Source organism: Glycine max, chromosome 18 (assembly GCF_000004515.6).
Source record: "Glycine max cultivar Williams 82 chromosome 18, Glycine_max_v4.0, whole genome shotgun sequence".
NCBI classification, from domain to species: Eukaryota; Viridiplantae; Streptophyta; class Magnoliopsida; order Fabales; family Fabaceae; genus Glycine; species Glycine max.
Window position 1 is genome coordinate 35,257,710 of NC_038254.2, and position 24,617 is coordinate 35,282,326.

Below are 24,617 nucleotides of genomic sequence, written 5' to 3' on the forward strand. Positions count from 1 at the left end.
CCTTAAAAAAAAGTTATTCCTAGACCTCGTCCGGCCTTAAAATTTGATTGGCTGCATTTTTATTTTTATTAAACCCTAACTCGTCATAAAATCTAAAGAGACTCGATGAAACACGAATCTAACTAAAATTGGGCCTTTAATTAAAACTGTAAAAATAGTATGGATAAAGTACCTTTGAAGTTGCTTTCTGCACCTCTCGAATTTCGACCTGCACTCCTGTAATTCTAATGCGTGTTTGGAAAGACATCTTTGTAGGATAAAATCACGTCAATTTGGTATGGGATGCAGGGCATTAGCAAAATTGATTTTGAATTAAATTAATTTTAGTTAAAAATAATTTTGAAGTGATGTGATTTATGTTTGAATGTTTTATTATAAAATCAAATTAGGAGTAAAATTCAATATAAAAGTTTTGGATCAAATACAGAAGCTACCCATAGTTGTTTCAATCCAAAATCAATTTTAAATTATTCTCCAACATAAAACCAACCATGTAAAAATATATTCAAAATCAATTTTGAACTCAAAATCAATTCCCCAACACCAAACCAAACACGCACTAATAGGGGGAGAGTCAGGCAAGACGTGCATATATGAAATTTTGGTCATGGTTCCAAACATGCTATAAATATTTCAAAATTCCCTTCCCCCTTACTTCCCAACAAAGAAGATCACTTCTCTGCCTCCGCACAACCTTTGGTCGATCTTCTACCACCCCTCTATAAACACCAACATGGATGCAAGAGCCTCAACTTGGATGAGGTTTTATTAGATTCCAAACTATGATGCCTAATCGGCTTCTATGGTTCAAGAAAATGTGGTTGGAGATTTGATGCTCTTAAGGCCTCTCCACCCCTCTGATTTTGTTGTGGCACTGTAAAATACATTTTTCCTCTGTCATTTGTCATGGCGGATTGTGGTGGTGCTCTTCTCCATTGAAGCAAACATTGCCAACTTGAAGGGGGGAAAGGGTGCAGGAAGGTAATGATAGGATATTTTGAGAATTTTCATGTTTTCTTAAATTTAAATGTAGCGCAGGACAAAAATAATGGGGTGCAAGAAGCATAGGTCGAGCACCTAATGTACTTACCTAGAATGATACACCATAAAGATGACAAAGTGCTTCAAATGCAAATATATTTTCTTCTACCATTTTCATTCACTTTTGAAAGGGGGAAAAGCTTATAGTTCACAAGAATGCTTAGAAGACTTGTAAATAAAAAAAATGCTTGGAAGAATAGGATGTTCCCAAAGGCACTTACAAGGATAAACTTTTGAATTAAGATAAGATTGACTTTCATAAGGAAGAGCCTCCCAATAGACTTTGGTGAACAAATAATTAGGTTTAATTTATTTTTTGTCCTTTAATTTATTTTGTAGGTTCAATTTAGTTTTCTTATTATTTAACGATTTAATTATATCTTATTTTTTCTACAAGATGTCCTATGATTTTTAAAAATGGTTCAATTAGGTTTTCTATTTTTGTACTTACCAAAATCTAGAGATGACACACGTCAGGGTGGACGTGGCTAAGGTAAGCTCCTAGACTTCGCACGTCGGACTAAGAATACCTTTGTTAGGATGACAATAAGGGGGACCTGCAAAACAGAGGACTTCGACGCTCAAGTAAGTATGTGAGAATGTATATCAAAAAAGTACAAGAAAACCTAATACTTATAGTGTGGAGAGGGAGTTGTGGGTCCTTGTTGATAAGGGTTGTTACAGTTTGTAGATAATAGCCTGTAAATAAAGGTGGCTTATAGATAAGGTTAGAGATAATGTATAGCCTAAAGATAAAAGCTAATAGATAATTGTTACTTACAAGTAATGTGTAGTTTTGTACATAATTGAATACCTGCCAAGAGATAAAGAGGCGACGATATATTCAAATAATAAGAGGTTAGAGATAACCTGTCGATTAAGAGCCTGGCTGTTAAGGGTTGGATGTTCGTGCTCCTGTGTCAGGACTGACATGAAGGGCTGACATGTGTAATGGAGTGACACGTAGCTTGCCATGTGTACTTTGTGGACCCTAGATAGTACATAAGCCCCCCAAGCTCTGAGTTGGTTTGCAGGCGAAAGAGATTATCCAGTGTCAAAGGAGATTACCCCGTGTCAAAGGAGATTGTCTGATGTCGAGGGTAGTAACCTTGACAAGTAGGAGGGTGACAAGTTTGTCGAGCCCCCGAGCATGGACAAGTGTTGTCCAATGTCGAGAGTAGTAGCCCCGACAAGTGTGAAAATTATTAGTTTGTCAAGCTTTTCAAGCCCCTCAGGCTGGACTGGTGTTGTCGGGGCTACTTCTGTCAAATTGTCAGAGGTGGACATGCTTTTGGTTTTACAGGCAAGGCCTGACTTTCTAGTTGAGGGAAGCCTCTCTATTTGACAACTCTGTCTTTTTTCTGATCGTTGGAAAATGCATTGAAGACAAACGTTATGTAACATTCCATTTTTCATAAAATAAATTAAAAAAATATTTAAAAATAGAGTTTTAGGAAAATAATGAGATTTTTGTAATTAAATAAATAAGGAGAAATAGTTTTCTTAATTAAAATAATTATTTTAAGGTAAATAAAATAAATATACGTTCTTAGAAAATAAAAAAGATATTTTATTTATTCATTTGATAAAAAGTAAAATAGAATTCTTCTTTATAAAATAATAAAATAAATAAAATAGAGTATATAATATGCTGAGAGTACCCTAATTATAAAGAGATATATTAGGTCAGTCTTACATTTACGATACGTCTTTACGCTCTCTCTTCTCTCAAATTCGTTTTCCCTTCCCCCTCTCCCGAAACTTTCTTTTTTCCTGCATACACTCAAATTTGTCCCAGTAAAACTATGATTCTGGACTCATTAACCATTCGATCATCGTGAAATTTGAACACCAAGTTCAAAATTCATTTTCACACATCCTCACCGTTGGGATTTGTGAAATAATGTCTTTGGTGAGAGAAATGTCCCTCGCATGGAGACAATAAAATGGAGGCTCCAATCCATTCTCCTTTTCTCTAACGTTTGAAAACCCTGGAAGAGAAACCAAAGGAAAAGCTTGAGGAATATTAGGGAACTTCTAGAGACGCCGCTATCACTACCAGACTACACACGCTTGCCCGCTTAGAGGTAAGGGATAAGTTTATCGCAATTGGGGTTAGAATGAACATATGTAAGAATCCTTAGAGGATCAAATTGGGGTTTATTTTGGGATGTTTACTGTATTGTGATTCTTCCTTTATGATTATCATTATGAAATTGTTGTGTTTGATGGGCCAATTGATGCCCTGATGCGAATTGGTTGATAAAATTGAGTGCTCTTGGTGTTTTTATGTTTTTTACCTATGATTTTGATTTCTTTGATTTTGATATGATTATGAGAAATTGTCTAAGGGGTTTAATCATATGAACATAACATATTAATATTATTATTGTGTCACATGTATATAATGCATAAGGTGAGATAATGGGTTGTCTTGGGATTATGGAATTGTGATGAACTATGTGTAAGTGACAAGTTGAGTATGTGTTAAATTGTGAGATCACACATGTGTATTGAGATGTTGTGTGCATTGAGTTGTGAGCTATGAATTGTACAATTACACAACTGTGAGACCCTTTAAGGATGACAAGTTAATGCACAACGAGTATTGTGATGGGATCCACTGTGGGAACCCAACGAGTTTAATCACTTTGAGGCACGACGAGTTAAAATTATTTTGAGAATAATTGAAGAGTTGTGTGCTTTGTACAATTAATAGATAAAGTCTGCATGCTAAAATTTTTTATGGGTTGGACCTAAATTAGGAGGGAGGGGCCCTAACAAACTCTTGGAGTGTAAGCCTTGGGGTAAATACACTCGGTTTGAATGTTCCTTGAAGCCTATGCTAATCCCATATGATTGGAGAGTTCTCGCAAAACAGAGTAACTCTGACTGGTCTCTCTATGATTTTACCTAGTGATAGTGACCTAACTTACCAGTGTGTGGTCTGTCTTGTCATGTACTCTTAGGCGCCCGATGAGGTTTTTCACTGAGATGGTACCACATTGCATATAGGATTGAGTCTTAATATATTTTTTGCATAACGCTTGTGTATTGATCAATATTGATTGGTTGAGTGATATTGTGTTTTGTTCCTTGAGTACTTGAATGATGTGAAAATGTGTGAGACGTGTAGTGTTGAGATGTGATGTTACGTGTAAGTGGTGGAATGACATGAGTTGTGTTAAAGTAAGCTGCATTTGATTTATATGATATGTATATCTATGTTATCTCGTTTCTCTCTATTAGTTAGGAATGTGATAACTCATTCCCGGTGTATTGTTTATGTTTGGATCCTGTAATGATCTCGAACTTTGTGTTCATGGGAGCAGATAGTTAAGTAGATGGCTATGGAGAATCTCATGTTAAAGGACGTTGAAACACAATGCTCTGATAGGATGTGACATTGGGACATGGGATTCTGTATTAATTGCATAAAGTTCTAGACATGTAGTTTTTATCATTTTGTTTCACATGCTGAGTCTTTAGTTCATTCTTTGGAGTTTTGGACGACCTTGTTTTGAGTCGGAGATATTTTTAATAAGTTTTATTTGGTAACAGTGAAGTGAATGTGACCATTCTACCCATGTGAATTTGTTTAAATGATTTGAATAAAATTGATTCAATTAAATTCCGTATTTTATATGTTTTTCTTAAGTATATGTATGTCGGAGTATAGAGTGTCACACGTTACGTTTCGTCTATTGCTGCACGTGTGTGCGGCGAACGCGAAGTACTCTTGCATATGTGTCACTCATGGAGTGGGCACATACTGAGATATGGTGTGTGGGTGAGTGGGCCTGCATCCTGGTGCAAAACATTAGGGCACCACTTCAGCTCCCGCCAGTTACCAAAGAGTCTGCCTTCTCTTTAAATGGAGTGGACATTTGATTCGTGACCACCGTCACATAGAATTTCTGCCTTCTTTTTCTGAATTTTCTTTGTTCTTGTACTCGCAGTTTTATGATTTCCTTTCTCTTGTATTCATCTTCTTCAATCTTCAAGGTATTTTTTTCTAACAATGTCTTCATTCCTTTCTGACTTCGCCATTGGCATAGGTGGTAGTGACTCCGGGGGTTCAATTCAACAACCCTGGTGGACTAGAAGGTCATTTCCATTGGCGGCTCCTCCTCAGAGGACACCCGCCATTGTGCTTCTGACAATGAATTCTTTTCCTTGGAGTGGTTGAGGGTTTCATGTTGTACTGGTGGAGGTACTTCTTGCCTCCGCGAGAAGGCGCAGCCTTCCACTGCTTCCCCGATCGGGGAACCTATCTCGGTCACTGTGATTCTCCCTCCTTCTATTTTTGGGGGATCAAGGAGAAGTGTGGGGATGTTAGGTCGTCCCCCCACATGTATCGTAGCCATAGTGTTGGGTCGCCATCGTCCCTCATGTCGTTGTTGGCTTTGAATGAGTGAGGGACGATGTTCTGAAGTATAGGTCCTTCATCACCTTTGTAGTGAACGTCGTTGCACTGCAATGCCAAGTAAAATTGGCAAGCCTTGAGGACTTCTAGAAGATAGTCATCCAGGCTTGCGAGAGTGATGACTTTCCTTTCTTAAGGGTTGGGTCGAACAATTCGCCCTTCTTTTTTATGTACAGGTTCCTATTTGGGGTTTTGGGTCTCATTTTCTCCTTGATCACATTCTAGTGTGCTCTCCTTGAACACTTGAACTTGTCCCCTTCCCAACTCCACCCCAATAGTTGGGCCATGGTGAGGACCTTTGAGGTCTTGTGCCCTTTCTTCAACATTCGGCCTAGTGTGCTAGTGTTCTTGTATTTTTTTTAGATGAACTTAACAAGCAAGATCGGTTGGGTCTCCTTAAACAACATGTCTAAGAAGTTGTTCAAGTTTGACATGAATGTTTTTCACCGTTTCAAGGACCGTTTATTCAAGGTCCTCGATACTGATGTCGGGGCTGATGATTTGCCATTGATGTTCAACCAGCCTTGGACAACAAAGTGTCTTACCTTGTCCTCTTTTGTGTCTAAGGTAGGTGTTGGCCTGAACTAACATATGCTTGTGTTGTTGTTACTTGTCTTGCAGGTATTATAGGTGACTTCCCTTGGAGGCCACTTATGAAGCAGGCTGAACCTGTTGGTGGGACTGTGCCACCGTCTGTTGTTGCCCCTGTATTGAGGTTGGCCATGTTGTTGGTGTTGCTGAGGTCTCCCCTGGTGCTCCTTTCTCTATTTTGGCTAAGAGGAAGCGAGATGATGGCGTTGGGGTGTCAGGTTGTAAGAATATTTTAGCCTTCGTGAACTAAGGAAAAGTTCAAGGTTGACGCCCAGTTCAGGTCGCCCTTCAAGTTTACAAGATGTGCCTTTGGTTCCATCGGCCATTGAGGCTTCTGCTCTTGTTGTTACTGTTCCTCTACCTCTTCCTATTGTGCCTGTTCAGGAGGCCACTCTTGTTGTTGGAGTTGATGTGCTAGCCACTTTGGTTGGTCTTGTCATGACTCCGTCGTCCATCATTGTTGCACCCTTGTTGAGTCCTAGTGTGGCGACCATGAGTGCTCCCCATTTGTCGCCTCCTCCTGCTTTGGCTCCCCGGATTCCTCCCTCCATCGTGTTGACGTCGGCGTCACCTTTCTCCTCTTCTCACCCCCTTGTTTCCTTGGACCACATCTACACCTCTAGCGATGTTGATCCCCATGGGGTATGGGATACAAGCCTGAACAGAAGACTCTGATTGATTGGCTTTGTGTCGGCCATTGACAAAAATCTCATCTGGTCTACTAGGATCCAGCATGCTACGAATTCTACCAAAGTTTTTCTTTAATGGAGTCTGTAAATCCTTGAAGAAAATGGGCTACGACTGATGTGCCATCATTTTCTTCTATTTTCTAAACCCTTTTTGCACCATTTTAATTATTGATTGGTCTTAATTGTCAATTAATTAGGCAGTTTTATTATTTGGGCTCAATTAGCTAATTTGATGTTTTTAATCTAATTTCAGGAATTAATGAAACATTGGGCTTAATCCGGATTTTGGTTGTGGACTTGAAGAGGGCAAATAAAGCAGCGCTTACCTTAGTTAATTTCTAATTAGGAAATTTCGTAATTTTATTTTATGTTGTTCAGTGTTTATTTCGTTTTGGGCCAGAGTATTGTAATAGGACCCAGTGACTTTGAGTGACTCTTTTTAAATAGCTGCCTTGGGATTTGTGAGGGCATTCCATTCTGTTATGCTATTCATTATTCAGAGCTTTGTTTTAGGGTTTTCGTTTTTCTGTTTTGACGTTTCTGAGTTCGTAATGCAATTTTACGTTTTCTGCTTCTAATTACAATTTCGTTCTTGCTTCTTCTTCTACTTTCGTTTACGTTTCTGTTCATTTACGTTTCTGCTTCATGTTTCAATTGCGTTTTCTGTTTGAATCCATGGAAGGCTAGATTTTCTGGTGTTGTTTCCTTTTGAGGACGAAGCCCAACTCTCTTTGAGGTTTCGCTTGTAATGTGGTTTCCTGGCAGTTCTCCCTTCACCAGTATCCCAAATTCGTGAATATTAATCAGTGCACGCTTCGTGTTCGATTAATTGCCTCTGAGCCTAACTTGCGTTCATGCTTAATGGACGAAGGGCGAACTGGTGTATGTGGTGCCTAATCACGTATTGAAAACCCTAAGTTGATTTTCGCTTAGTAAATTGAAATAGGGTTGGATTAAGTGGTTGACTGTTAGGGACGAATTCTCCAACCCAGGATAAGAGAATGGCTTCTGAATCAGAGGAAACAACCCGTTTTTAATATTAGTAGTTTCGTATTTCAGTTTACTTGTTCTGCTCTTTAATCACAAAACAAACAAACCCCCCCCCCAATCGTTACTGTTACTGCAAGTATATTATGAACATTTGGTTTGTCACTGCTCGTTGGGAAACGACCTAGGATCACTTCCTAGTTACTGCATTTTCATGTTTATTTGATTCGGGTACGGCCTCGATCAAATTTGGCGCCGTTGCCGGGGAGCAGTGTCCAAAGGTTCATAATAGCTAGCTAGTGTTGTGTGTTTAATCCTTTCGTGTTTTATGTTTAATTGTTAGTATTGTGTTAGTATGTGTGTTAGTGTTGATTAGTGTCCTGGTATTTTGTTTAATGTGTGTTCTGTTTCAGTTTTACCATTAAGCGTTTCCCCTGTTTCAGTCTTGGGTGTTTTGCTGTGAAGATTGTGCTTGAAAACAGAGTAGTAGTAGAAATCAATTAGAGACGGATTTTAGCGACCACTCATGCTGAATTATTTGAGATTTTTTGTTTTAGTAGCTAGGGTTGTTATTTTTGGCTGAATTTTTTTGTGGTAACTTCTTTTAATCCATATTGTGTGGGAAAAATAGCTAGAGCCTTTAGTTTGGTCAGATTTGAAAGTTCCAAAAAACTAGCAAATTTTGTGTTTGTCAAAACTTCAAACGGCCATAACTTTTGCTCCGGTTATCAGAATCGCAATTATTATATATGCATTTGGGGTAGAAAAAAATTTCCTACGCCATGGCAGCCCGCCATAGGCTGGCTGAGGTCTCCATCGTCCAAAAAAAGCGATTCTGTCAAAAGTTTTTTATTTTTCAAGTTTTATTCACTTATTTTTCTTAACCTACCATTTTTAGCTTTCATAGTTAGACTTTGAATTTTTGTCTGAAATTTTTTGTGCTATCTTCTCATCATTTTATAGGGTTGCTCACAAAATTTCAAGTCATTTGGATATCATTTGAGGGTAGCTGTAGTTCAAACCTACACCTTTATTTACATGACAAGGCAACTAGTTGTGTGCATGCTGAATGTAGTGTATGACTAGAGGCAATCCATCTGACTTACAACCCTTTGATCCTGAGATAGATAGGACATTTCATAGATTAGTTAGGCATCATTTTATACCTTTTGATCATTCTGAGCATTCCATAACTGGTGAATCTGTGCATTCTGTTATTGGTGATTTTGAACATCCTGATCTTGAGCATTATAATTTTGAGCATTATGATTCTGAGCATTCTGATTTTGCACATTCTAAGAACATGGCACAACCTCCACCTCGTGAGAGGACTCTAAGGGAAATGGCTGCACCTGATTTCACCTACGAAAGCTTGTGCATCCAATACCCTGATGAGGATGTCCCATATGTTCTTAAAACTGGACTAATTCATTTGCTTCCAAAGTTTCATGGCCTTGCATGTGAAGACCCGCACAAACATTTGAAGGAATTTCATATTGTCTGCTCCACCATGAAACCCCCAGATGTCCAAGAGGATCACATATTTCTGAAGGCTTTTCCTCATTCATTAGAGGGAGTGGCAAAGGACTGGTTGTATTACCTTGCTCCAAGGTCCATCACGAGCTGGGATGACCTTAAGAGAGTATTCTTAGAAAAAATTTTCCCTGCTTCCAGGACCACAGCCATCAGGAAAGATATCTCAGGTATTAGACAGCTCAGTGGAGAGAGCCTGTATGAGTACTGGGAGCGATTTAAGAAACTATGTGCCAGTTGCCCTCACCATCAGATTTCAGAACAGCTTCTTCTCCAATATTTTTATGAAGGACTCAGTAATATGGAGAGAAGTATGATAGATGCTGCCAGTGGTGGAGCCCTTGGAGACATGACTCCTGCTGAAGCCAGGAATTTAATTGAGAAGATGGCCTCCAACTCCCAGCAGTTTAGCGCCAGAAATGATGCCATAGTTATTAGAGGAGTGCATGAGGTAGCTACAAACCCATCTGCATCATCTGAAACTAAGAAGCTTGAAGGCAAACTGGATGCATTGGTTAACTTGGTAACCCAGCTGGCCTTGAATCAGAAATATGTACCTGTCGCAAGGGTTTGTGGTTTGTGCTCCTCTGTTGACCACCATACAGACCTTTGCCCTTCCATGCAGCAACCTGGAGCAATTGAGCAGCCTGAAGCTTATGCTGCAAATATTTACAATAGACCTCCTCAACCTCAGCAGCAAAATCAACCACAGCAGAACAATTATGACCTTTCCAGCAACAGATACAACCCTGGATGGAGGAATCACCCTAACCTCAGATGGTCCAGCCCTCAGCAACAACAGCAGCCTGCTCCTTCCTTCCAAAATGCTGCTGGCCCAAGCAGACCATACATTCCTCCACCAATCCAACAACAGCAACAACCCCAGAAACAGCCAACAGTTGAGGCCCCTCCACAACCTTCCCTCAAAGAACTTGTGAGGCAAATGACTATGCAAAACATGCAGTTTCAGCAAGAGACCAGAGCCTCCATTCAGAGCTTAACCAATCAGATGGGACAATTGGCTACCCAATTGAATCAACAACAGTCCCAGAATTCTGACAAGCTGCCTTCTCAAGCTGTCCAAAATCTCAAAAATGTCAGTGCCATTTCATTGAGGTCGGGAAAACAATGTCAAGGACCTCAACCCGTAGCACCTTCCTCATCTGCAAATGAACCTGCCAAACTTCACTCTATTCCAGAAAAAGGTGATGACAAAAATTTACCTAACACTAACAATTTCTGTGCAGGTGAATCTTCTTCCACAAGTAATTCTGATTTGCAGAAGCAGCACATTCCCCCTCTTCCATTCCCTCCAAGAGCAGTTTCCAACAAAAAAATGGAAGAGGCAGAGAAAGAGATCTTGGAAACGTTTAGAAAGGTAGAGGTAAACACACCTCTGTTGGATGCAATAAAGCAAATTCCAAGATATGCCAAATTCTTGAAGGAGCTGTGCACTAATAAGCGGAAGCTTAAAGGAAGTGAACGGATTAGCATGGGCAGAAATGTCTCCGCATTGATTGGTAAATCTGTTCCTCAAATTCCTGAAAAATGCAAAGATCCAGGTACATTCAGCATACCTTGTATCATAGGGAATAGTAAGTTTGACAATGCCATGCTAGATTTAGGAGCTTCTGTTAGTGTTATGCCTCTGTCTATTTTTAATTCTCTATCTCTAGGTCCCTTGCAGTCAACTGATGTGGTAATTCATTTAGCTAACAGAAGTGTTGCCTATCCTGTTGGTTTCATAGAAGATGTCTTAGTTAGAGTTGGTGAACTGATTTTCCCTGTTGATTTTTATATCTTGAATATGGAAGATGGATTTTCTCAAGGATCAGTTCCCATCATTCTAGGCAGACCCTTTATGAAAACTGCTAGAACTAAGATAGATGTTTATGCAGGCACACTGTCCATGGAGTTTGGTGATATAACTGTTCATTTTAATATTCTGGATGCTATGAAATACCCATCTGAAGATCTTTCTGTATTTCGTGCTGAAATAATTGACCATGTTGTTGATGAATACATGACTGATCTTTATTCTAATCTGCATGCCTCTCACTCTTCATGCATTGAGTCTGAAATTGTACTTGATCATATGTCTGAATTTGATGCTGAGAGTGAATCTGAGAGTGATATTGATTGCATGCCTGGTGGTGGTGTTTTACCTTTTGAGATTGATTTTATAGAGTCAGATAGGACTAACCATGTTTCAGGAAGTACACATACCTCTGACTTTCTTTATGAGGTAAAGGCTGAGAAACCATCTCCTTCTACCAATGTCCAGCCGACCACACCAGAATTGAAGCCTCTGCCATCAAATTTAAAATACGCTTACTTGGATGATAGCAAGAGTTTTCCAGTGATTATATCTGCCTCCCTTGCTGATGAGCAAGAGGAGAAGTTGTTGTCAGTTCTCAAGAAGCATAAGAAGGCTATAGGCTGGACCCTGGCAGACATTCCTGGTATTAGCCCATCCACATGTATGCATCGAATAAATTTAGAAGATGGAGCTAAACCAGTAAGACAGCCACAGAGAAGACTCAACCCGGTGATTCTTGATGTAGTGAAGAAGGAGATAACCAAGCTTTTGCAAGCTGGAATCATTTATCCTATCTCCGACAGCCAATGGGTGAGTCCCGTCCAGGTAGTCCCGAAAAAGGCTGGCCTCACAGTGATCAGAAATGAGAAGGAGGAGCTGATTGCTACTCGGGTGCAGAACAGTTGGAGAGTCTGCATTGACTATAGGAGGCTGAACCAGGTTACCAAAAAGGACCATTTTCCCCTGCCATTCATTGACCAGATGCTTGAACGCCTGGCAGGTAAATCCCACTACTGTTTCCTTGATGGTTTTTCTGGTTATATGCAAATTACTATTGCTCCTGAGGATCAGGAAAAGACCACATTCACCTGCCCCTTCGGCACTTTTGCTTATAGGAGGATGCCTTTCGGCCTGTGCAATGCCCCTGGTACCTTCTAGCGGTGCATGATTAGTATTTTCAGTGATTTTTTAGAAAATTGCATAGAGGTGTTTATGGATGATTTCACTGTATATGGATCCTCCTTTGATGGTTGTTTGAATAGTTTGGAAAACGTTTTGAATAGATGCATTGAAACTAACCTTGTTCTAAATTTTGAAAAATGTCATTTTATGGTTGAGCAAGGTATAGTTTTAGGCCACATTATTTCCAATAAGGGTATTGAAGTAGATCCTGCAAAAATTTCTGTTATTTCACAATTGCCTTACCCCTCTTGTGTGCGAGAGGTGCGATCTTTTCTTGGTCATGCAGGATTCTACAGGCGCTTTATAAGGGATTTTAGCAAAGTAGCCCTTCCACTGTCCAACTTGTTGCAAAAGGAGGTGGAGTTTGACTTTAATGACAGATGCAAAGAGGCTTTTGATTGCCTCAAAAGAGCGTTGACTACCACCCCCATCATCCAGGCACCCGATTGGACAGCCCCTTTTGAGCTTATGTGTGATGCATCAAATTATGCATTAGGGGCTGTCCTTGCTCAGAAAATTGATAAATTGCCCAGGGTGATATATTATGCTTCTAGGACTTTAGATGCTGCCCAAGCAAATTATACTACTACTGAGAAAGAGCTTCTAGCCATAGTTTTTGCTCTTGAAAAATTTCGATCTTATTTGCTTGGTACTCGCATTATTGTTTATACTGACCATGCAGCTCTAAAGTACTTGTTGAAGAAGGCTGATTCTAAGCCTAGGTTGATCCGATGGATGCTCATGCTCCAAGAGTTTGACTTGGAGATCCGTGATAGGAGCGGAGCACAAAATCTAGTTGCTGATCATTTGAGTCGGATCGAACGTGTCTCTGATACAGATTCACCTATTCAGGATGATTTCCCGGATGATCATTTGTATATATTGTATAGTATTTCTGACTCTCTTTCTACTCCCTGGTTTGCTAACATTGTCAATTATTTAGTTGCCTCTGTTTTTCCTCCCTTAGCATCTAAGGCCCAAAAAGATAAGATTAAAAGTGATGCTAAGCATTTTATTTGGGATGACCCCTACTTGTGGAAATTGTGCAGTGATCAGGTCATTAGACGGTGCATTCCAGATCATGAGACTGACTCAGTCTTGCAGTTCTGTCATTCTTCCGCACCGGGAGGTCATCTGGGTGTCTAAAGGACAGCTCGCAAGGTGCTTGATTGTGGTTTTTATTGGCCCACCATCTTTAAAGATGCGTGGAAGATCTGCAGCACTTGTGAGCAGTGTCAGAGAGCAGGAAATACACTTACATGGCGACAACAAATGCCTCAGCAACCTATGCTATTCTGTGAGGTGTTTGATGTCTGGGGTATAGATTTCATGGGTCCTTTTCCTGTCTCTTTTGGTTATGTTTACATTCTCCTTGCAGTTGACTATGTTTCAAAATGGGTGGAAGCCAAGCCCACTAGAACTAATGATGCTAAAGTTGTTGCAGACTTTTTCAGGTCTAATATGTTTTGCAGGTTTGGAGTACCTAAAGCAATTGTTAGTGATCAAGGAACCCATTTTTGCAACAGGACAATGCATGCCCTGCTTAAAAAGTACGGGGTGGTACACAGGGTATCCACACCATACCACCCCCAGACTAATGGACAGGCAGAAATTTCTAACAGGGAAATCAAGAGAATTCTAGAGAAGATTGTGCAGCCAAGCAGGAAAGATTGGAGTACCAGGCTTGATGATGCTCTCTGGGCACATCGGACTGCCTACAAAGCACCCATAGGAATGTCTCCTTATCGGGTTGTCTTTGGAAAGGCATGTCATCTTCCAGTGGAAATTGAGCACAAAGCATACTGGGCAGTGAAGACTTGCAACTTCTCTATGGATCAAGCTGGCGAGGAAAGGAAGTTGCAACTGAGTGAGTTAGATGAAATCCGCCTAGATGCCTACGAGAATGCCAAGTTCTACAAAGAAAAGACCAAGAAGTTCCATGATAGCATGATAGTTAAAAAAGACTTTGTGGTTGGGCAAAAAGTGTTATTGTATAATTCTAGGCTTGGACTCATGAGTGGTAAGTTGAGGTCTAAGTGGATTGGTCCTTTTGTTGTTACTAATGTTTTTCCTTATGGTACAGTTGAGATCAAAAGCGACTCCACAAACAAGAGCTTCAAGGTCAACGGACATCGACTTAAGCCATTCCTCACGAACCCTTCTTTAGTGGACGTAGTGGTGGAAGAGACTTCCTTACTCCACCCTACTCTTCCTCCACCATGACTTAGGGAGTTTTTCTTTTCCTATCTCCTTCTTTGCTTTTATTACACTTGTCCGATTCTCTTTGATGATTTAATTGTTTTTAATCTTTTAATTGTGCTACATTGAGGACAATGTGTTGTTTAAGTATGGTATGGGGGGGGGGGGGGGAGTGTTCTTTGGTTTTGCTAGTTTTGTTGGTTTTGTTAATTTGTTAGTTGTGTTAATTTGTTAATGTTGTTAGTTTCGTCGGATTTTCAGTTTAATATTTTGGGTCAATTTCGTGTGCACGTACGACTTTGCATGTTTTTCTTTGAATTATAGGATATGTTCAAAAAATGGGTAATTGTTTTGAAAATAAAAGTTCTTGACATTTTGTGACTTGAAATCCTTGATTCTTCTCTACATGTCATGATAGTTTTGAAAGCTCAATTTGAAAGTGATGATTTTACCTTTGTGAGAATTTGAGCCATCCATCATTATAATCATTTGGTATGTTTTGCCCCATTGATTGCTTGCACAATAGCCTTGGCTTGATTCTTGTTGATGCGTCCTAATTCACATGCATATTTGGAAATGATTAAGGCAATTTTGTTCTTATAAGCTTCTAGCCAAATGGACTTACCTTGAATTAATTCCTTTGATAGTCCTTTTGAGCCTTGTTTCCCTTTCCTTGTTTTGAAGCTCACTACAAGCCTTAAGTGAAAAACCATGATATTACCATATCCTTAAGGAATTTTGGAGCTTTGGAATTGTTTTGGGAATAAGTGTGGGGGGTTTTTGTTTCATTGGACAACTTGTTTTGTTGGCCATGCTTCATGATGTATTTTGGGCCATACTTGATGTACATTGTATATTGGTTAAATGTTGGACATGCTGAATGAAATGTTGTTTCTCAAAGGCTAAAGAGTTCAAAAAAAAAAAATTCGAAAAAAAAAGAAAAAGAAAAGCAATAAAGTTGAGTGAATAAGATCTTAAATGGCACAAGAATGATGAAACTCTTGGTTCTACTCTTCATGTTTAATTTTTATCTTTACTTCTTTTTATTTTCTTATTTTTTTCTTAATATGCACTTATTCCCCTTTGCTCCTCTATTCCTTTGGGATTTAGCCACTTATTCCATATTTCTCCATACCTTGTCCTTGGCCCCATTACAACCTTAAAAGACCTTTTGATCCTCATGTGCTTGTGTTTATGGGTTGATTGTCAATTTTAGAATCTTGCCAAGTTTATGTGGTGTTTGCTTTCATGGGTGCTTTGAGGGTAAATAGTAGCCTAGACACTTGAGAGATAGAGTGTATATCTTGTGAGGCTTTATCACTTTTCATTCTTGAGCTGATTAACTATTTTGCCATGATTGGGTTGCTTGGATGATTTTCATGAATGTCTTGACTTTTTGGATCTCCTTATGTTAGATGTTACCCATTCCTTTCATTCCTTGATGTTCATTGAGAAATATGTGAATGTTTTTGTTTGTCTCCCTTTGATATCCTTGGATTTTGTTCTTTGTTTCATTTTGCCCAGGAGTGCAAAAGGTTAAGTATGGGGGGTTTTGATGTGCCATCATTTTCTTCTATTTTCTAAACCCTTTTTGCACAATTTTAATTATTGATTGGTCTTAATTGTCAATTAATTAGGCAGTTTTATTATTTGGGCTCAATTAGCTAATTTGATGTTTTTAATCTAATTTCAGGAATTAATGAAACATTGGGCTTAATCCGGATTTTGGTTGTGGACTTGAAGAGGGCAAATAAAGCAGCGCTTACCTTAGTTAATTTCTAATTAGGAAATTTCGCAATTTTATTTTATGTTGTTCAGTGTTTATTTCGTTTTGGGCCAGAGTATTGTAATAGGGCCCAGTGACTTTGAGTGACTCTTTTTAAATAGCTACCTTGGGATTCGTGAGGGCATTCCATTCTGTTATGCTATTCATTATTCAGAGCTTTGTTTTAGGGTTTTCGTTTTTCTGTTTTGACGTTTCTGAGTTCGTAATGCAATTTTACGTTTTCTGCTTCTAATTACAATTTCGTTCTTGCTTCTTCTTCTACTTTCGTTTACGTTTCTGTTCATTTACGTTTCTGCTTCATGTTTCAATTGCGTTTTCTGTTTGAATCCATGGAAGGCTAGATTTTCTGGTGTTGTTTCCTTTTGAGGACGAAGCCCAACTCTCTTTGAGGTTTCGCTTGTAATGTGGTTTCCTGGCAGTTCTCCCTTCACCAGTATCCCAAATTCGTGAATATTAATCAGTGCACGCTTCGTGTTCGATTAATTGCCTCTGAGCCTAACTTGCGTTCATGCTTAATGGACGAAGGGCGAACTGGTGTATGTGGTGCCTAATCACGTATTGAAAACCCTAAGTTGATTTTCGCTTAGTAAATTGAAATAGGGTTGGATTAAGTGGTTGACTGTTAGGGACGAATTCTCCAACCCAGGATAAGAGAATGGCTTCTGAATCAGAGGAAACAACCCGTTTTTAATATTAGTAGTTTCGTATTTCAGTTTACTTGTTCTGCTCTTTAATCACAAAACAAACAAACCCCCCCCAATCGTTACTGTTACTGCAAGTATATTATGAACATTTGGTTTGTCACTGCTCGTTGGGAAACGACCTAGGATCACTTCCTAGTTACTGCATTTTCATGTTTATTTGATTCGGGTACGGCCTCGATCAACGACACTAAGAGGCGCTAAGAAAAGTGGCGTCGTTGGAGGCAGAGGTCGCCAAATGGAGGGCTACTGCTCGCACGGTTTGGAGAGTGGAGTGCCCTAAGGTAGCTAATGCCACTGTTTCCTTCGCTGAAGCTGTGAAGTCGAACCACCAACTGCTTTCCAAGGTTGGCAGTGTTTTGGCCAGCTTGGACAGTGATGAACTATTCGAATGCTGCAAAGACTTGAAGAAGAAGAAGAAGAAGGACTTGGTTGGCAAGGTGGAGGGCATTGTGGCAGAGAAGAACGAGCTTGCCAAGATGGTGGGGGACCTCGAGGCCAAGCTAAAAGAGTTAGAGTCCAGGTTGGAGGAGTTCGAGTTGCGAGCGACTAGGAAGAGGGAGGCCAAGAAGGAGCTTTTACAGAAAGGAGGTCGTGGAGTAACACAAAAATGGCTTTTACAAGGCCATTAGGCAGGCCGGGTTCTTCACCTAGGACATTGACTTAGGTCCTTTTTAACTCTTCAAGGACGTGAAGGACAATGTTTTGCTTGACAAGGAAGATATTGTTGCTAAAGGGGAGGCTGGCGAGGAGCAGGATGCTAAGGAACAAGACGATGATGCCAATGTTTAGGTTGCCTTTTCTTTGTTTTTCTTCATTGCTGGATTTTGGCCGCATAGTCTTTGTAATTATGAAAATTTTTCTTCTAATGCATTTGTTTTCTAATGCATTTTCTCACCATATAAAAATATTACATACACATATTGTACATAAAAGATTAATCTCAAATATTATTATGAAAAAACATTGTCATTGAGAGTAGTGATCCTCACGCGGTACTTAGAAATTTAGGAAGGATTGGTAACTCACACATGAAACGACACAAAAAATTATGCAGTGTTGGTGGAAAACCCATTTAGTTTTAATCAAAGAGTGTTATTCTTATTTAATACAAGGGGCAAATGAGGCACTTTGTGCCTCACCATTTAGAAAGCAATTAAGGTTCATATGATAGTAGAACGGTTAAGTATGTTGTCCACGTTTTGAGTGGTAATATTTTTTTTTTTTCTGGATAAATAGTAATGGAAAAAACAATTGGAGGTAAATTTAGAATAATAAATGTGTACACTAAATAAGATAATTGTCATTATAATAGTTATAGATTTTAGTTCAATTCATAGTCCTTGCCACTTCTCCCATTCACTTATCTCACCACTTTCTCTTATAAATTCAATATCTTTGTGGATCCATGGCAAACAAAGCAACTAACTGTGCCTCCAAACATTGAGTTTGTTTCTCCTTCCTCACTCCTTTGTTTTCTCAGTCTCTTCATTTCCTTTCATTTAGATATTTATTTTGTTCTATGTTTTTTTCCTTTCATTTCATTTCTTTGAAGTCGAATTGTAAGGATAGTTCGAACTTAAACTTTAATGATAGTATACTATTTTGTATCTAATTAAATATTGAAGCATGAAACTTAACAACTCTATGTTCCTTTATATCTATGTGTACAAATATCACAAGACATTTGAGTTCCTTTATATCTATGTGTACAAATATCACAAGACATTTGAGTTCACGAATATCTTTTATGAACCATATGTAGTTTCTTTGCTTCAACACATGTAGATTGAACTTTTTTTTTGTTTTTATTTTTTGCAGCAAAACATGATTTTGCTGAGTTTATTTTATCATTGCATGTTTAAATTTGTTTTCTTCAATTGCAAAATGGAAGGCTGAGAAAAACTTATTTTTTTTAACACGTTGTTGGTTAGCTTATAGTTAATCTCAATTGTGTTTTCACCGGAAAAGGTTAAGAAACATAGGGAGAATCTTGAGCCTTTGTTTTCAACGATCAAGTTGATAATATCAGAGAGGGAACCTTTATGCTTTCTTCAAGAATTGATAATCCATTTTGTAAGTACAATGATTTTTCTGAAGGTACAATTGAGAAGGATTGCATCAACAAAGTGGACTTAACATTGCAAAAAGAATTAGGATTTCATACACACAAAAATTATCACCATACACATCTCGGGTAAATGTGGCCAAGTGAATTTGATGTTCAATTTTAAAAAAAATATTATATTTTTGTCCATATGTCCTAGATGTGCATGCAATTATCACCTTTAGGTTGAGGGATCGTGTATCCTCTCGATTCTTATTGGGTCGACTGACCTAAGACCCATTGACTCAGATGTCAAATGACCTGATCCAAATACGACGTTATTATATAACCCATATTACACCTAGAAAGCGAGACATATTACACTTTGACACTTGAGTGCTTTTGAACTATGTCTCTTTTCTTCAAGGTACATCGTAGTGACAAGAATAATATCTTATTTGTTTCTATCGAGAAAAAAACTGCTTGCATTAAGAACAAGATTACCATAATAAAAAACAAAGGAAATATGTCAATGGAAGAGATTGGAAGATTGATTCAAGAAGTTGAGAAGTACAAGGCTGAATAGAAGAAGTTCCTTAGGAAGGCCAAAGCAATGAATTCTTTGGATGGTTATGTTGGCAAGATGAGGAGTGCTTTGAAGAGAAAGGATATCAGTTCAAAGCTTTGAACACAAGAAAGGAAAAGGATCAATTCTTCAATTACTAAGGAAAAGGCCACGAAGTTGCTTGATGGTGATAACCAGCAAGATGAAGCCGAGGTGCTAGAGGTTCATTTGAAGGATCTTGCTAGTCATTTTGAACCCATCATAGGCAAAGATTAATTAGTTAGCTTTACTGTTGACATTTTTTTTTGTGATGTCGTCATTTTGTATTGATAAATGAAAACTTTATGATCTGACAATATCTTAAAATAGTTGAAGTTTGATAATTTCATTGAATATGGTGAATTGTTGAGTTAATCGAGCACTCAAAATATTTCTAAGTGATCCTTGGACTTGTTCCATTAATAATTTCATATATTTGTTTTTATCGAATTTTGTACTCGTCCGATGTGTCGAAGGCTACCTTCTTTCTTGAAATGAAAATGTTAAATTTACTAAATTATAATAATTTGATAATTTTAAATAAAAGGGATGAAAGTACAATTATACAGTAATAATTAAAAAATTCAAAGGTTAAATTTACTTAAAATTTTGTTGAATGATCAAACTATACATTCATTATAGTTAACAAATTTAAAATGTTATTAAATCTTACAATTATTTAATCTTAATTAAAAATATAAATATTCTCTCTTTGATACCTTATTTCAGTTATTTGGATGTTGGAAAGAAATAAAATATTATAAACAAAAGAGAAATTATGGAAAAAAAGTTAAAGAGAACCTGTTTCCTATACTTCTCTGTATAGAGTTGTTCAGTTGCTCCAAGCTCTCCCTTTCAGATTAGCAGTGTCGGTGTGTATGTCTGTCGTCGACCATAATAAAGGCTAAAGCATACTCTGTCTGCTGCGCATCAATAGCTTTTTTACAGTACTTATTTTTGCACATCCATAACTTTTTGCTTGTTTTTCTTTGCAAATGTTTATAATTACTGTCTGCTGCGCATCAATAGCAGTATTACTTCATTTTTATTCTAATTTTAAATATTTTATATTATTAATGTGATTTTTATTTTTTAATAGTATACTTAGTACTATAATTTTTTATTTATAGATGGAGTATTTAACAGTGATTAGCAAAATCCTCTTTCCGTCACAGAGGCCCTCGAAAACTATGCACCGAATAGCTGTACGTAGTATCACTCAAACGGCTAACTTCTCTTTCTGTACGGTGATACCTTTTTCAGACTCACTATCACCCACTTTTCCTCTCCTTCATAGAAACTCATCAAACCGAACGCTCACCTCACTGTTCAACCCAAATACAATTAAGAGAAAAATTACAATCATTCTCACTATCCAAAACAAAACAACAACCTGGCCCCCACTCTTTTTACTCGATTCTCTGTAGTAATTATATACTACTATCATAGTTTTATTATTAATTAATTTAACTAACATCACTTTCGCAGAGAACAATAGCTAGCCAGTGAGAAAAGGATAAAATATTCCCCATTTGCAAATGGTCGTTGCAATTCTCTTCAACTCATTAATGATCGTTTCCCCTCTTTCTTAAACCCCCGAAAGCTCGTCTTCCCACACACCCTCTCTCATTTTTTAAGCATCCATTCCATTCGTTCCCCCTCTGTGCAATACAGCTTCTATTTCACCTTCCCCCCCCAAAAAAACCCTTGGCTTTTTCCCTCACCAACATTGTTCCTTTGTTGTTATTCTAGCTTTCATTAAACACACGCGTCGCGCCAGGTGTAGAAGAAACACACTAGCCAACACAACAGCCAAATGTCCATGGTTTAGCGCTCAAGAACCTTCCCAGAAAAAAAAAAACTTCTCTTGCCTCATCAAAGAAGTTACTAATTACACTCAAACAAAAATAGCCTAAACAAAATGGCTATGCTTCTTCTCATTCCACTGTTCCTATCATCCATTTTACTATTCCCAATATCAAGTAAGCCACCTTTATTTTTTCTTTTCTTTTGTTGTTTACATGTTTCTTCTTTCTAAGAAGATAATCTTGTTCAAAACAATCTTTTGTTAAGCACGATCGGACACTAAATATATTTATCTTTTACAGGCGCAACAACGTTCTCACCCCAACCCGGAATCTGCTACGGCCAGCTCGGAGACAACCTTCCACCGCCGCGAGAATCTGTCTCCCTCATAACCTCCGTCCATGCGAAGCGCGTGAAGCTCTACGACGCGAACCCATCCATCCTCCACGCGCTTCAAGACACGCGCCTGCAAGTTTCCATCATGGTCCCCAACGACCTCATCTTGAACATCTCCACGAACCAAACCCTGTCCGACCAGTGGGTCTCCGACAACGTCGTACCCTACCACCCCCGCACCCTCATCCGCTACCTCCTCGTCGGCAACGAAGTCACCAGCACCACCGCGGCCACCGCCACGTGGCCCCACCTGGTCCCCGCCATGCGCCGCATCAAACGCTCACTGAAATCCCACGGGATCCGCAAAATCAAAGTCGGAACCTCATCCGCTATGGACGTGCTTCAAACCTCGTTCCCTCCCTCAAACGGTGCGTTTCGCAAAGACCTAACTGCCCCCGTCATGAAACCCATGTTAAAATTCCTCAACCGGACCAAATCGTTTTTCTTCTTAGACGTGTACCCTTTCTTCACTTGGTCCGCTGACCCCTTGAATATAAACCTTGATTACGCTTTATTTGAATCCAAAACTGTAACCGTTAAGGATCCGGTTTCGGGTTTGGTTTACACTAACCTGTTTGACCAAATGGTGGACGCGGTTTATTTTGCGATGAAGAGATTAGGTTTTCCGGGTGTTCGGATCTTTATCGCGGAAACGGGTTGGCCCAATGGAGGCGACTTGGACCAGATTGGAGCAAATACTTACAACGCTGCCACTTACAACCGAAACTTCATAAAGAAAGTCACTAAAAAACCGCGGGTGGGGACACCGGCTCGACCGGGTTCGGCTCTTCCGTCTTTTTTATTCGCCCTCTTCAATGAGAATCAGAAACCGGGTCCGAGTACGGAGCGGCATTTCGGGTTGTTGCACCCGAACGGGTCGAGGGTTTACGACGTGGATTTGTCCGGGGAAACGCCGGAGGCGGAGTTCCGGCCGCTTCCGGTGCCGGAGAATAATGAAAAGTTTAAGGGGAGGATATGGTGCGTGGCGGCGCGCCGGGATAACGCGACGGCGCTGACGGCGGCGCTTGCGTACGCGTGCTCGCAGGGGAATGGCACGTGCGACCCGATCCAATCGAAGGGGAAGTGTTTTAAACCCGATTCGGTTTTCTGGCACGCGAGCTATGCGTTTAGTGCTTATTGGGCGCAGTTTAGGAAGGTTGGCGGAACTTGTTACTTCAATGGGCTTGCAACTCAAACCGCAAAGGATCCAAGTAAGTGATTTTTCCTTTTCAAAAGAAAATAAATGGTTAGTTTTTCGATTAAATTATAATATTTGTTTAATTTTCTTATTGTGATTTCTTATTTTTTTTAGCAATTTATGGGTAAAATTATGCTTAGAGTTATTAGAGATTGAGTTTAATATGAATCTTCATTCAATCAATGTTAAAAAGTTTTATTCTTTCCATTAATCAGAAATTACATAATGTTTACTCTGTTATGTGTAATTTTTAAATTAGTTATTACAAAAGCCTAAAAAAATTATTACTATCAACTTTTGATTGGATGATTGGAAGTTTTGTTGTTTGGAAATTGTTTCAATGTGCAATTATTAAAGTGAAGTGTTTGGTTTGCTAACTGCTTGAAGAAGTGAAAGTGATTCTGTATTATTTTAAATTGGGTTTTGGCGGAATTACTTCCTGTTAGTTTAATTTAATTTGAATTTTGCAGGTTATGGATCCTGCAAGTTCCCTAGCGTGACACTTTGAAGAAGGAGGAATCAAACAAACCAAGCAAAATAGAGCTTTCGTTACGCGATCATATAATGATTATTTAATTTCACTATGTCGACATTGGGAATTTTGAATTAGGGGGATCGTTTTTACTGTAGGGGATAGTGTTTCTTTCATTTCATGAACGTATGTTCCTCCTATAGATAGAGCATCCGAACCCACTAAGAAGGAACATACATTGGTGAATGATTTTGAATACTCCAACCACCGGATCGCCATTATTTAACACCATGTTGGTAGAATAAGTGATGAGGTGCAATGTTTTCTGCTTATTATTTGCACAACTTATCTTCTTTTCAATTGGCATGTAGGATAGCCATTATATGTAACACTAATTCTTTGCACGGTCAATTCACTGACCCCGGATCACCCTTATTTTGATGTTATCTATATCATACTGCTAGAAGTGATAAGGTGCATTACAATTTGCTCAACTTTCGTTCTTTTAGATTGGTAAGGCAAACTAAATGTAATAGTTTTTTGCACTATCATTTCCACAACTACATCGCCATTATTTGACCTCATGCTACTAGAATAAGTGAAGTGCAATGTTTCTATTTGTACAACTTGGACTCTTTTCGATTTGCTAGAACGATAACCATTTTATGCGAATAATAATCTTTTGCACGATCATTTTTATGGAAATTGTTTTGAAATGTTTCCTCTTTCTAGGAATTTAAGTGTATATACGTTGATCAGTAACGGCTCTAAGACAGCCCTAGGAGGTAGGTCCATTTGTTAAAAATTTTATAATTCCTAATTAATTAATATGGGCTACATATTATATTATAACATTTATATTAGTTATTTACATTTAAATGAATTCAATATAAAGTGATATATTTAAGTGAGTTCATTAGACTGTCAACAGATAATTGATATGGGCTACCAGTTTGGCCTATTAGTTGAATACACCTTTGTTTGGTTATCTATTTGGTTCTTAATCCTCTCAAGCAACTTCTTTACAAACTCTGACCTAGATTCCCCTTATTTATGTATAAAAGAAGTGTCAAGTGGAAGGGGAATGAGGTCTAACGGTGTTAGGGGATTGAACCCATAAACAACCTCAAAAAGGGATTG

The 24,617-nt window shown here is 38.7% G+C and overlaps 1 protein-coding gene, 1 non-coding gene and 1 pseudogene across 2 annotated transcripts; 2 read left to right on the plus strand and 1 right to left on the minus strand.

The window, feature by feature from the left end:
* The first annotated feature begins 5,872 nt into the window (after positions 1-5,872).
* On the plus strand, positions 5,873-17,746 carry LOC113000196 (uncharacterized; annotated as a pseudogene).
* Positions 9,416-9,522, minus strand: LOC113000301 (small nucleolar RNA R71). The gene has a single exon (XR_003265591.1). It is a non-coding gene; the product is annotated as a small nucleolar RNA R71 (small nucleolar RNA).
* Positions 17,747-21,124: 3,378 nt separating the features above from the next.
* LOC100781673 (probable glucan endo-1,3-beta-glucosidase A6) lies at positions 21,125-23,971 on the plus strand. The gene is made up of 3 exons (XM_003552053.5): positions 21,125-21,587; positions 21,714-23,018; positions 23,476-23,971. Exons 1-3 carry the CDS (start codon positions 21,527-21,529, stop codon positions 23,511-23,513), a joined length of 1,404 nt encoding a protein of 467 aa, XP_003552101.2. The 5' UTR covers positions 21,125-21,526; the 3' UTR covers positions 23,514-23,971.
* Positions 23,972-24,617: the final 646 nt, after the last annotated feature.

Bases quoted from the DNA above. Each gene is read 5' to 3' on its own strand.
- LOC100781673 (XM_003552053.5), top strand. From the start codon at position 21,527: ATGGCTATGCTTCTTCTCATTCCACTGTTCCTATCATCCATTTTACTA. The intron at 21,588-21,713 runs GTAAGCCACCTT...TATCTTTTACAG, and splicing joins TTTACTATTCCCAATATCAA to GCGCAACAACGTTCTCACCC. The intron at 23,019-23,475 runs GTAAGTGATTTT...TGAATTTTGCAG, and splicing joins TCAAACCGCAAAGGATCCAA to GTTATGGATCCTGCAAGTTC.